The sequence below is a fragment of the Anabrus simplex genome, chromosome 11 (assembly GCF_040414725.1).
Source record: "Anabrus simplex isolate iqAnaSimp1 chromosome 11, ASM4041472v1, whole genome shotgun sequence".
Lineage (NCBI taxonomy): Eukaryota > Metazoa > Arthropoda > Insecta > Orthoptera > Tettigoniidae > Anabrus > Anabrus simplex.
Genome location: NC_090275.1, coordinates 9,729,778 through 9,743,873, shown reverse-complemented (window position 1 = coordinate 9,743,873; position 14,096 = coordinate 9,729,778). Strand labels below are relative to the sequence as shown.

The 14,096-nt window shown below is 39.1% G+C and overlaps 1 protein-coding gene across 1 annotated transcript in view; it reads left to right on the top strand.

Annotated features, from left to right (window-relative positions):
- Window positions 1-32: 32 nt before the first annotated feature.
- LOC136883489 (2-aminoethylphosphonate--pyruvate transaminase) overlaps window positions 33-14,096 on the top strand; it is a 62,495-nt gene continuing 48,431 nt past the window's right edge. Inside the window, exons 1-2 of the mRNA XM_067155834.2 lie at window positions 33-287; window positions 3,922-4,059. Of these exons, the coding sequence (XP_067011935.2) occupies window positions 251-287; window positions 3,922-4,059 (175 nt within the window). The 5' untranslated portion in view covers window positions 33-250. The remainder of the gene's footprint in view (window positions 288-3,921; window positions 4,060-14,096) is intronic.

Genomic DNA, 14,096 nt, shown 5'->3' with positions numbered 1-14,096 from the left:
TTTGACATGCATATCATCACGTGGTGGGAATTTAGAGGCGGAGCCTGGGATGTGAAGTAGAGGGTCGAAATGTCAGTGTTAAGGTTACGCGAAGGGTTCGAATTCCTTATCAGTGTCCTCGTGGTCAGGATGTATTTTTTGATTTTATTAGTAACGATAACTAGCACCAGTTGTGTAATTTTTACTGTAACATCTATTGAGTTGATGACATCGACTGATCGTGGAAAAGAAACTCGAGACTTGATAGAAAATGAGCAGAATTATTATGTCACCGTCGTCTGATGTCGGTGAGATATGTGATACAAGTTCTCTAATTAAGATTCTTGAAATATACTTTCATTATTTAGTTTTGTTGCATGTATTCAAGCTGAAGCCAGCGAGTTATACTTTATGGTAGGGCTGGGAAGCTGCGGTATAGCAGACCATGATATAGTTTCCCGAAGTGTTTTCTACATTAATTCAAAGTAAACGTTACAGTAGTTGCCTTTCTTATTTCAGATTTGAAGAAACGTATTTCATTTCTTAGCTCAAATAATTGTGATTACCCATAACACTGGCGAAACACATTCGTGCTAATGTACATAAATCGCCATAAAAGTCTAAAGAAATAATATTCTTTTTTACTAACGCGTATTTTAGTAGGCCCATTATTACAGGACTTTCGCTAAAAGTACAACTTCAACATTTTTAGTTAAATATAAGCTCATGAAGTGATTGGTTTTCAAAAGTCCAAGTCAACGAGTTCGATTCCGGCTAGGGCCGATGATATTTGATTATGCTCAAATATACGTCAGCCTCGTGTTTGGTCGATTTACTGGCACGTAAAAGAACTCCTGCGGGACAAAATTATGGCCTTTAGATGTCTGAAAACAGTATGTCTCAAAGTAGTCAGTGTGATATAAAAGCAGATTCTACTACTACTATTATTATTATTATTATTGATGTTGAAAAGTGCATTGATTCCATCTTATATGAGCAGTGGCATACGCAAGGAGGAGGAGAAGGCTTTACCAGGTTTAAACCCCCCCATTCCCATTAAACATTAATGGAAACAAAAAAAAAATATATATAAAATTTTATTAATTGAATTTCTTTGTTAGTTTGTTTCCTTCAGTTCCTTGGCCACATTTACAGAAGAGAATAATAAAATTTGGAAAAGACCATTTTGCGAGCCAAAGTTGACTACGAGGAAGAATAGCAAGTAAATGGTTAGATCAAGCGAAGATGATCACTGACCTACCTTTTCAGATTACACTGAGTGGCCAAAAGTCGTGGGAATACACTGAATGCGATGTTAATAACAAGTCGCTCCTCGGCGACACCTCAAATCAGCAGCAATACGGCGAGGCATTCACTCTACCAGGTGTTGGAATTGTTCTGCAGGGATCTGGACCCACACATCTTGCACTGCTTGATCTTGGTCTTGTGTAGTTGGTGCGTGGTTCATGGGCCGTACACCATCATCGACTGCATCGCATAAATGCTTGATTGGATTAAGATTGGGGGAGTCCGGTGTAGGGGGCAACGCGTCTGCCTGTCACCCAGCGGCCCTGTGTTCGATTCCCGGCTGGGTCAGGAGATTTTAATTGTACATGATTAATGTCCCTGGCCTGGGGAGTGGGCGTTCCTTTCCTCACATTCAACACTTTACACTTCCGCGATTTCCAAATACATGCAGGTTCGTAACGTGGTGCAAAGTAGGGGCAAAAAATCTTCTTAGGTCGACGCCCCAAATAAATAGCATTTTAATATTTTTTTAAAAAGATTGGGGGATCTGGAGGGCCAATCCATGGTCGTAAGTTCACTGAATGCTCCTCCGGAAAGGGATGTAGATGGTTTGAAGGAATGTCCACATGACGTGCACCTGTCAGCGTTCCCTGCAGCTGGACAGTGGGGCCTAATTGCGACCATGAGAACGCCGCCCAGACCTAGAACTGAGCCACCTCCCGCCTGGGCACAACCTTGTTGACGTGCGTGATCCTTAGCTTCATAGGGATACGCCACAGTCTCACGCGCCCATCAGCTCGATGTAACTGGAACCGGGATTTATCGGACCATACCACACGCTGCCACTATTCCGTGATCCATTGCGATGTTCGCGGGCCCATGCACGCCGTTGAGCTCTGTGTCGAGGTGTCAGCAAAGGCACACGAGTTGGTCATCGGCTGGTGAAGCCTATGCGGTGCAGTTGGCTGCTTACGCATGGGTTCCTGATTCCCACCATTCAACTGGGCGGTGACCTGACTCACAGTAGCCCATCAATCACCCAGTATGGTTCTGCATAGGCGACGTGATGTCCGTTTGTTAAACATCTGTGGTCTTCCCGTGCGGCGGTTTACATGGGTGGTAACATTCTCTCGTGATATTGAAGATCCACCCTTGATACTGTTGACGTTGGGAACCTGAATTTGCGTGTTATCTTCGCAATGCTGTGACCTATGCAATATGTTGCCATCTTCACGACACTGGTGTCTGTGACAGACTGCTCAGCTACGTTGCAGCTAACTGCAACACTCAGGGGTCACACGCGGCACATTTTCTAATGGGACACCCCTTCCCGTGACTCTTGGCCACTCAGTGTATATTAAGAAAAGCTGAAGTCTGCCCTGATGTCTTATCAAGGCTGCAACACAGAAACACAACAGCAGTATGACCAGAAATGAGAGTAGACTACTGGTAACATTGAATTTTTTTTAAATCAAAGCGTTAAACTTCAGCATTCCAAACACTCATGTCTTTGCTGAAGATGGATACACATTCTTGTAAATATTCAAGGAACAGGTAGGCTTATATGGTTTTCAGAGATTGCGGTAAACAATCAATGTGTAATTCTTGCTTAGACTAGCTCCTAAGGAATTGGCACCAACTGTCCAGAAAAATGAACCTCCACCAATGAAAAAGTTCATTGTACCGGTATTCCACTATACGTGATATAATCTTTTAAGTTTTTTCAGTCTTTCAAAGCACACGAGATAGTTAATAATGTACGTGACAATAACTCCAATAATAAAATATGCAAGTAACAGTACTTAACTCATCTTTATTGATATGTGTGTTTAAAGAATTTTTCAGTAAATCCAAACCATATATTTTATAACTGGTCTGACTATTCACAGAATTTGTTGACACTGTGTTTCACTTTCCACTCTTGTTTGAGTGTTGACACCAACATGTGACTTTTACCCTCTCATCAGTAAATTGTGATATCTTCATTTCTTACCCTGTATAAGAGGAACACATGAAGAGTAGGTATGACAGGGTTCTTTTGAGAGAGGGTAAGAAAAAAAAATTTAAGAAAGTCATCTTAGGCTTCACTTGCTGACAAATATAAAGATGTCTTGTGAGTGCAGTAAGGTCGATCGCTATAGGTGGACTGAAGACCAACAGATTTCTAGTTGTACCGAGCGAGTGACTGTGCAGTTTGGGTCATGTAGCTGTCAGCTTGCATTCGGGAGATAGTGGGTTCAAACCCCCTGGAGATGGTTTTCATGGTTTCCCATTTTCACACCAGGCAAATGCTGGGGTTGCACCTTAATTAAGGCCACAGCCACTTCCTTCCCACTCCTTGCCCTTTCCTGTCCCATCATCGTCATAAGACCTATCTGTGTCAGTGTGACGAAAAAAAGTTGTACAAAAAAAAAGTAAGGTCGAAGTATTTTCTGGCAGGTCTCTTGCTCTTCATTCTCATAATGTGCTCATACCACTGAAGTCTATGCTTCTTTATTACAGACCTCAATGCTATTTAGTTCATTCGTAATCTTGTCCTTTTGAGTAGTTTGATTCATAGTTCTAATGAATCTCATTTCTGTTGCCTGAATTCTGCAGTAGTCATTGTTTAGTAGAGTTCATGCCTCTAAACCATATGTGAGAATGAAAAAAATTTCCTGTGAAGTGTTTATTTGAAACTCACTTCTGTTTCAGACAAGAAGCTGTTCACACCGGGTCCTCTGGGATGTAGTCTGAGTGTGAAGGAGGCAATGCTGAGGGATCTTGGCTCAAGAGATGCTGAATTCACTGACAAAGTCAAGCAAATTCGTCAGCAGTTGCTTATCATAGCAGGTGAAGAACAGAGAACATGATGAAGTTGAAGTAGAATGTTAAATTAAGTGTTAGAATTCTGGAACCACCACGTGTAGATTAAGTATGATAGTTTAGGTATCATAAACTGGTGGTAATATTTCCATTGGACAGTGAATTTGAAGAATACAAACATACATACAAGGGTCGAGTCATAAGTCATCACAACTAATTTTTTAGAAATGAAAATCATAACCTACGACTATTTTTTTTCTCGCGAACAGGAGAACACGGAAAATCTAAGATATCTATTTAGAAATATAGGGCATGTGCTTATGCATAGTGCCTGAAGACAAATTCTGACTTCAGGAGATTCTCGTAGGAGAGTGACAGAACACAGGTCATTGGTAAACATTGTTTTATTATGGTATAGACAGCAAATACACAAGACTATGCACAAACGACAGGTCTCCACTGGTTACAGACCTTCGAAATAATCACCCAAGGTTTCCACTGTCCATTGCCAAGGGTGGGGCAGACGCTGAATACCATTCGCTGCATGTGTATCGCTAACGTGTGACACCTCTCTCCGAAATGATGTTACGATGTCCTCTTTGTTAGCAAACCGTTGTCCATGTAATGGCTTCTTGACTTTGGGGATTAGATCATAGTCACACACCTAATGCTTCCCGCAGCTCTGCATTGGATTGGCGTGGATTTCTGCCGCGGAGTACTGCTATTTCAATATACGATCATTGCTCCTGCTTGTTGACGTCCATTTTGTGACGCTCACACTCACACACTGAACTTGGGGGCATGCTTAGACCCACAGATACACCATTTAGTGGCATCATGCGCAAGTACATACCGTACGTTTCCAAATGCATATCTTAGATTTTCCGTGTTGTCTCCTGTTCGCGAGAAAAAAATAATCACCATGACTTATGACTCGACCAATGAACATGCCTTTCAGCGTTCAGTCTTCAAGCCTCTGAATTTATTAAATGTCGCCACAATCATCTATTTGCAACTAGTGTTATGGCCTCATTTAGTTCTATATGTCTTATCTTTAAATCGTTAGAAACCAAGTCTAACCATCGTCATCTTGGTCTCCCTCTACTTCTCTTACCTTCCATAACAAAGTCCATTATTCTTCTAGGTAACCTATCCTCCTCCATTTGCCTCACATGACCCCACCACCGAAGCCGGTTTAGCATACAGCTTCATCCATTGAGTTCATTCCTAACTTAGCCTTTATCTCGTCATTACGGATACCCTCTTGCCATTGTTCCCACCTGTTTTTATCGGCAATCATTCTCGCTACTTTCATATCTATTACTTCTAACTTACGAATAAGATATCCTGAGTCCACCCAGCTTTTGCTCCCGTGAAGCAAAAGTTGGTCTGAAAATAGACCGATGTAAAGATAGCTTCATCCGGGAGCTGACTTCCTTCTTACAGAATACTGTTGATTGCAACTGCGAGCTCACTGCATTTGCTTTACTGCACCTTGATTCAATCTCACTATATTACCATCCTGCGAGAACACACATCCTAATACTTGAAATTATCTACCTGTTCCAGCTTTGTATCCCCAGTCTGACATTCAATGGATTTCTTACCTACTGACATCAGTTTAGCCTTCAAAAGGTTAATATTCGTATCCTACTCATTGCACCCATTTTCAAGTTCCAAGATATTAGACTGCGGCTTTCGGCACAGTCTGCCGTTAAGACCAAATTGTCAGCATAGGCCAGACTGCTTACTACATTTCCACCTAACTGAATCCGTCCCTGCCACTTTATACTTTTCAACAGATGATCCATGTAAACTACGAACAGCAAAGGTGAAAGATTACAGCCTTGTCTAACCCCTAACTACTGTGAACCAAGAACTTATTTTACCACCAATTCTCACTGTAGCCCAATTGTCAACATAAATGATTATTATTATTATTATTATTATTATTATTATTATTATTATTATTATTATTATTATTATTATTACCGTATTTTTGTGGTAGGTAGAGGTGAAAGAAGGTGCAGGGGTGAACGGGTCTCAACCTACGAAATTAAAGTTAATGTAAAATTTAACAAGGTTATATTCTCTTTTCAAAATCAAGATATAACAAGCATGGAAGGTACAGAGTAGCAAGGCAACAAAAGAGCAACACCAGTATTTACAGGCTTTGGGCTTCGAGCCCCGGACTCACAATTCTTGAGCAGTTAGCCCAAGCTTACATGTACATAAGGTTTAACAAAGGGGCAGAAAACCCCAATCACACCCAGGAGCACTTGCTCCAAATTACACAGTAAGACCTCCTAGAGGCACGCAGAAACAAATTCCAAAAGAGCGATCCGCTCTCAAAATTTTAAGCCTATCAAAAGGCCACACCAAACTCCACCTTCAAATTGTCCTCTAAGGACATAGACACAGGGGTAAAATACCCAACCTACTGAGGCCTATTAAGTGAGAAAAAGGTTAATTACATGACCTCTAAAATAACAATTTGAGAGGAGGCGATCTGCACTCCTAATACATTTTGTTTAAAACCTAATCCGGCTCTAGGCCGCTAATGCAAGGGCTAATCCCATACTACAGAGGTGACTTTAGAAAGGAACAATTTACATTACATTAAGGAAGGATCGGTTGTGAGAAATAAGTTCACCTCAAAACAATATGAGTGGGAGCTCGAGAGGGTTAAGCACTCTCTATCCCAATATGTAGCTTTAAAAGAGAATAGATGCTAAGAGTAGTTACATTTTAGGGAAAAGTTACATGGTGGAAACGCTTCGGACCCGCCCCGAGAGTTAAACTGCTGAGCTAGCAAGAAAAGAAGTTATTAAATGGCCATTACCTGGTTGTTGAACTGCTGCCCGAAGAAAGAGGCGCTTCCCGCCCCCTGCTATGTACTTTACACACTGAAAGATGGTACTGAAGTGGCACCGAGACCCGAAAATCAGCAGTTTATATACTCTCGTGGAAAGTTCGAGGCGTTTTTGGAATGAGAACACCCTCCCACAAGGATTTTATTGGTTCACCAAGAAAACCCCTACACAATACGAAGAAGAAACATATTATTGGTGGAAAATTAATTCGAGAAATTCAGGATTGGCTAAATTCAAAACAAGGGGAAAGAAAGGGGTATACAGCCAACTTAAACAATAACAGAAAGAAATTTAACAAGAAGCAAACTTTTGAAATAAAAATTTCTCCAAAAAACAGTTCTTTCACTTCGCACTAGGGTGCACCATTGTAGTTTTTCAGTAGTGTCCTCTAGAAGAGAAAGTTCACACTTCTTACTACAGGTAAAACAAAAATACATCAAAAATGACCCAGTTCAAAAACTCCAAAATTTCCAAGTAGTGACATCTTCTGAGAAACTTGAAAATTAATACCGTAGATAAAGTTCAGACTTCCTCCAGCAGAGGAGTTTCAATTGGCGCAAATTTTAAATAAGCGGCGTGGAGGTGTACCGCCCGGTACAATTATTATTATTATTATTATTATTATTATTATTATTATTATTATTATTATTATCATCATCAGAGTTTTAAAACAATTACTTAATTACTTTTGGAATAATAAATCAAAAAACAATTGGTTTAAAGAAGTCCAAAGTGATTTGGAGGAGTTGAATATTACCATGCAAACCATAGAAAACAGAGGCGAGAAAAGTATTTTGAAGAATAAATGCATCAGGCTTGCTCTGACCACTGTACAGAGGAAACAATTTGTTATAACGGATGCGGAGAGGGCAGCCAGGTCAACCAGACTCAAGTCTTTTTGGGAGAAGAAAAGGAAGACAAATTTGTTGTAGTCTTGATTTAAGTGCTCCAATGTGGGCGTAAACTCTGTAAATAAATAAATAAATTATCATCATCATCATCATTGGCCACACTGGACCACTTGAATCTTCCATGTACACTTTGTATTTGATGGTTGTACTGTTTGATTCTTCTTATCTTCTCAGCACTTCTTCATTCGTTCTGATCGCAGAGTTCTTAATTCATCTGAAATCTCTACAGACCTTCTGTACATCATTTCAGTTGAAAATTTGTGATTCTTAAGAAGGGTGGTAATTTTATTCTTGTTCTCTGCATCTGTAATTTATAGAGTCCAACTGTTTTGAGATCCTCTTGAATTTCTTTGATCTAATGCCCTCCTGTCTTTTGTTCCCAGATTTTTCATCAGTAGTTGTCGTAATCGTAAGATGTGAAAGAATGAGAGATTCTTTTCTTCTCCATCGTACCGGTAACTGGGTCAATCTCTCGATAGACAGTTTCATTGGGGAGGATTCTCCAGACTCCTTCAACCTGTTACTTTTTATTTATGCAAGTTCTGATAATTCTTCTTTCAGGTTTGAGGAGCTGATCAGTTCTTCTTTCATTTTAAATTTGGAACAAGGTGTTGCAAGCGTAAGTGGTTTCGGGCAAAGTTACTGTCTTGTAGTGTCGGATCTTAGTGTCTGTTGACAAGCATTTTTTTGTTATAAGTTGACCAGGTTAGAAATAGTGCTTTTTAATTTTGTTGGTTCCATTTATCCATGTTTCTTTCTCGCTTATGGTGACACTCCAGAGATAAAAATATATATTTACCTAATGAAATGAAATGGCGTACGGCTTTTAGTGCCAGGAGTCTTCGAGGACATGTTCGGCTTGCCAGGTGCAGGTCTTCTGAGTTGACGCCCGTAGGTTACCTGTGCGTCATGATGAGGATGAAATGATGATGAAGACATCACATACACCCAGCCCCCGTGGCAGCGAAATTAACCAATGATGGTTAATATTTCTGACCTTGCCGGGAATCGAACCCGGGACCCCAGTGGCCAAAGCCCAGCATGCTAACCATTTAGCCATGGAGCCGGACATTTACCTAATGCATGAATTTTCATGAAACTTTGTGGGAATGTCACTACATAAAAGTAGAGATATCACGAACATTTCTTTCATATACAATTAATAGTTTTTCTGAAATAAATTTTTCTTTTGAAATTTTTAATTCCATGTTTTTCATGAAATTTAATTAACATATTAATCTAAATTCATAACTAGGTAGATAATACTTCTTTTTAAAGCACCACGTATCGATTTTTCTGTACATAATTTATATAAGAAGATATATCGTGCTAAAGTTTGTGTAAAATTTACGTTCTAAAAGTTTTGACTTAAAAATGCCTACAACTTGAAAAAATTCTGCAATCAAAAATTCCATACATAGGTTTCTTAATCTAGCTGTGATACATATACCATACAAATTTTGTTACATTTGGCAGAATATTATGAGGGAAAAATGGAATTGAAATATAAAATTACAATTAGCAAACAAAGCATTATTTCAGTGATAAACAGTTTGAATTCAGCGGAATAACTTTGTGACAAGAAAAAAGAAACTCAATCCTTTCAATTTCAGCCATAAAAAAAATTGCACCAAAATGACCAAAATATTGATTTTATCTGCGGAGTGTCGCCTTAAGTTTAAATTGTGCGATTGTGTTAACTTTTTGATCATGTATGAGGACTTCGTTTATGTTAAAGTGTTTCATTGGCATGATCTTAGTTTCCTCAAAGGATATTTGTAATCCTATTTTCAATTCAATTTTCTGCAGACTGGTGATCTGAGTACGGACTTCTTCCATGTCACAGGCTAAGAGAGCTAAATCATCTGCAAACACTAGGCAGTTTGTCCTTATTGAGGGTTTTGTTCCAGTTTTCATTTTAGGTGGGTTTTCTTTTTGCCAAATATTCATGATGTAATTTAGAGCCACATTGAAAAGCAGTGGGGATAATCCGTCACCTTGTCTGAAGGCCAGTATTTATTGTAAAAGCATTTGACATTTCTCCCCTGAACTTTACTTTTGAAATTGTGTTAGTTAAAGTTAGTTCAGTATTTAAAAAAAATTTTTGGTTGAAGGCCATATGATCTGAGGATTTTTAAAAGAGTGGGTCTGTGTATAGTATGATAAGCCTTTTTGAAATCTATGAATGAAATAAACAGCTGTTTATGTATTTCTAATATTCCATAATTAGTTTCAGGCTGAGAATTTGGTCTGGGCAACTTCTGTATGTTATAATACCAATATAGTTGGTCCGTTAATGGACATTATAAAAAATTTCCAGCTAACTCATTCCTGGTTGCCAGTGTTTCACTTAGCACACTCATTCGTGACAAATATCTCAGGTTCCCTATGAGAGTCAACATCTATCTATATCAACTTCTGTATGGGCGAAATCCTCCTTGGTATACTCCAGATTTTAACAAAAAAACAATCACAAGATTATTTTAAAACCTTTGGCAAATACCTTAAAAAATATCAGCCTTCAATATTAATGCTGAGAGATAAATCAGGAAGGTTACCCCATAGTAATCAAGAAAATGCAGAAATCCTCGCTGAGACATTCAACAAACTTTTAAATTGCGATGACCCACTGGAAATGTTGGAAATAAATACTGACACACCCATTTTAACCACCCCAGATCTGATAGATCCTCCAACTATCAATAAGGTAGAATTCTCAATTAAGGAACTAAAAAATTATAAGGCATGTGGTGAAAACCTAGTCTTTGCAGAAATCTTGGAAAAACGCAGGGAAAACAGCAATCATAAATCTACATCAGCTTCTAGTCAAAATGTGGATAAGAGAAAATCCCAGAACATTGGAACTGAAAGACCTGGAAGATACAGTTAATGAGGAAAATGTTATTATTATTGGAGATCTAAATGCGCAAGTTGGGGTAGACAGACTTGGGTATGAGAACATCATTGGTCCACATGGATTTGGACAAAGGAACCCAGAAGGAGAACAACTATTAGATCTGTGCAGAAGAAATGATCTTATAATCAAAAATACATTCTTCAAAAAAAGAGACAGTCACAGAATAACAAGGTACAGTTGGGATGGCCAGTATAGAACATTGATTGACTACGTAATCACAAATAAAGATGGTGGCAGGTACATCACAGATGTAAAGGTCATCCCTAGTGAAAGCATGGACAGTGACCACAGATTGTTGGTAGTAGACTTCAAACATAAGACAAATGAAACGCAGAAACTTATTACGAAAAAACCAAGGATTAAAACTTGGAAGTTGCAAGAAGTCCAAATAAAGGAAGAATACAAACTAAGGATTCAACAGAGTTTGCCGAAGTGTGAAGTAACCAGCGTTAATGAAGAATGGAAGGCCTTCAAAGACACCTTTGTGGGAGAAGCCAAAAACCTATGTGGAGTTACAAGTTCTATCAAAAGAAAAAAGGAGACACCATGGTGGAATGATAGAGTGAAAACAGCGGTGAAAGAAAGAAACCAAATAAAGAAGGCACTGGACAAGGAAAAACAAAAGCAGGGACAAGAACGAAATGAACAAGAAATACAAAGACTTCAAGGAGTATACAGGAACAAGAAACTTGCTGTAAAGAACATTGTAAGGGAAGAAAAAGAGAAGAAATGGAATGAGTTTGCAGACAAACTGGAAGAGGACAGTAGAGGAAATATGAAATTGCTATACAGAGTAGTGAAATACAAGCGAAGGGATCAAGAGACCATAAAAACAACAGAACGTGATGATGGAACTCTGATACAAGAAGAGGGGGAAATTAAACAAGAACTCAAGATCTATTTCGAAAAGCTGCTGAATGGAGATACAGAAAACATAACGGATAGAGGAGAGCCAAGTCGAGGAACCACAACTGAACCACCAATTACATGGCTTGAGGTTGAAAATGCGCTCAAGAGCATGAAGAAAGGAAAGGCAGTGGGCATAGATGAACTAAGTGCAGATATGCTGAAAGCAGCGGGAGTTACAGGAATCCAATGGCTCTATAGACTGCTCAACAAGATATGGGAGGAAAATACTATTCCTGAGGACTGGAAGATGGGCATCATTGTACCTCTGTTCAAGAAAGGAAGCCGACGAAAATGTACTAATTACCATGGTATCACACTACTGTCTCATGTCCTGAAAATATTGGAAAAAATAATAGAGACCAGAATCAGAGATATTGTTGAACCAATTTTGGAAGAAGAGCAGTATGGTTTCAGACCAGGAAGGTCAACCACAGACTTCTTGCAACTTCCAAGTTTTAACCCTTGGTTTTTTCGTAATAAGTTTCTGCGTTTCATTTGCCTTATGTTTGAAGTCTACTACCAACAGTCTGTGGTCACTGTCCATGCTTTCACTAGGGATGACCTTTACATCTGTGATGTACCTGCCACCATCTTTATTTGTGATTACGTAGTCAATCAGTGTTCTATACTGGCCATCCCAACTGTACCTTGTTATTCTGTGAATGTCTCTTTTTGCAATTAGGATGCTAATGGAAAAATACTGGGAGAAGAACAAGCCTTTATTTCTAATATTTTTGGACATTGAGAAAGCATACGATAGTGTACCAAGGGAAAGAATTTGGCAATGCATGAAAGAACTTCAAGTGCGAGACAGCCTCATAGACAAAGTGAAAATGTTGTATAGTGGGAATAGAAGCTGTGTTCAAGTGGGATGTGGTTTGTCGGACTGGTTTGAAACAAAGAGAGGAGTGCAGCAGGGCAGCTCATTGTCACCACTTCTATTTATTATTGTAATGGATGTAGTAATGAAATCTATTAAAAGGAAAGATATCAAAGCCTTCACATTTGCAGATGATGTTGTGATCAGGAGTGACTCAGAAGAGGAATTGGGAGAGAGAATACAAAGCTGGAATGAGGAGTTTAAGAAATATGGTTTAAACATCAGCAAGACCAAGACGGTGGTGATGAAAGTGTATGGGGAAGGAGCAGAACCAATAGTCATGCTAAATGAAGCTCAACTGGACAGCGTTCCAGTTTTCAAATACTTGGGTAGCATTATATCAAATGACAACCTAGCAAAACATGAGGTGAACAATCGAATCAATAAGGCAACACAATTTTACCACCAGGTAAGACACCTGCTGTGGGATGAGCAAATACCCATGAAAACAAAAATGACATTGTACAAGTCCTATTATACACCAATTCTTACATACAGTCTCGAAACCACAACACTGACCAATAGAGACAATTCCAAACTTCAGGCAGCTGAAATGAAATGCCTACGCACTATGATCCAGAAAACCAGGAAAGACAAGATTAGGAATGAGAAAATTAGAGAAGAAGTAGGAATAGATGATTCTCTCCTCAATAAGATTCAGATATCAAGACTGAAGTGGTTTGGTCACATGAAGAGGATGCCAGTAAACAGAACTGCAAGGAAGGAATTTGACAGAAAGGTAGAAGGAAGACGACCCGTGGGAAGGCCACGAAGGAAATGGATAGATTTAGTTAAGAGCGATGTACTGCTGAGAGGTCATGATTGGGACAAGTTGGTGGAGGAAGAATGGTACAAGGACAGGATGAGATGGAGGAGGCTCATATACCACACCCGGGGAACTGGAGATGGTTTAGGATGATGATGATGATGACATTGGACCTGAGGCATAATCCATCCATTATTCAAAAAAAAAAAAAAAAAAAAGGAGATAATACTAATGCAGACACTGGGGCAAAACGCTAGCAAGCAGGAATGAGTTAGATGGAAAATTTATGATGTCCAATAACGGACCAACTATATTGGTATTATAAATTTACAATTTACTCATTCGGGGACAAATATTTCAGGTTCCCTATGGGAAGCATCTGCTGTGCAGCTTCCAATGATCTAAGCATCTTGACACAGTTTCATAAATAGCACTCCTTGAAATTTCAGGTAACTCATAATTTAATGACGAAATCGTAAAGGGTTTTCTCAAACCTTTGCATCAGTTTCCGTAGTGAGAGATGGTCGTCCACTAAGCTTCTCGTCATGCACGTTAGTATGACCTTCTTTCAATGCTCTGATTCATTTTCTTACCATTCCTTTGCTCGTTTCTGTGTTCTTCATACACTTCACTAATCTGCTGATGAATTTCAACCACATTCACACCTTTTCCATTTAGAAAACAAATCACAGTAGGTAATTCACACCTGCTGGGAGTGTTAATTGTCAGAGGCATTTTCAACATGCACAAACAAACTTAAGTACGAGGAAACACTTCTGCAATGGCATTTATGGCTAGCCTACAGATG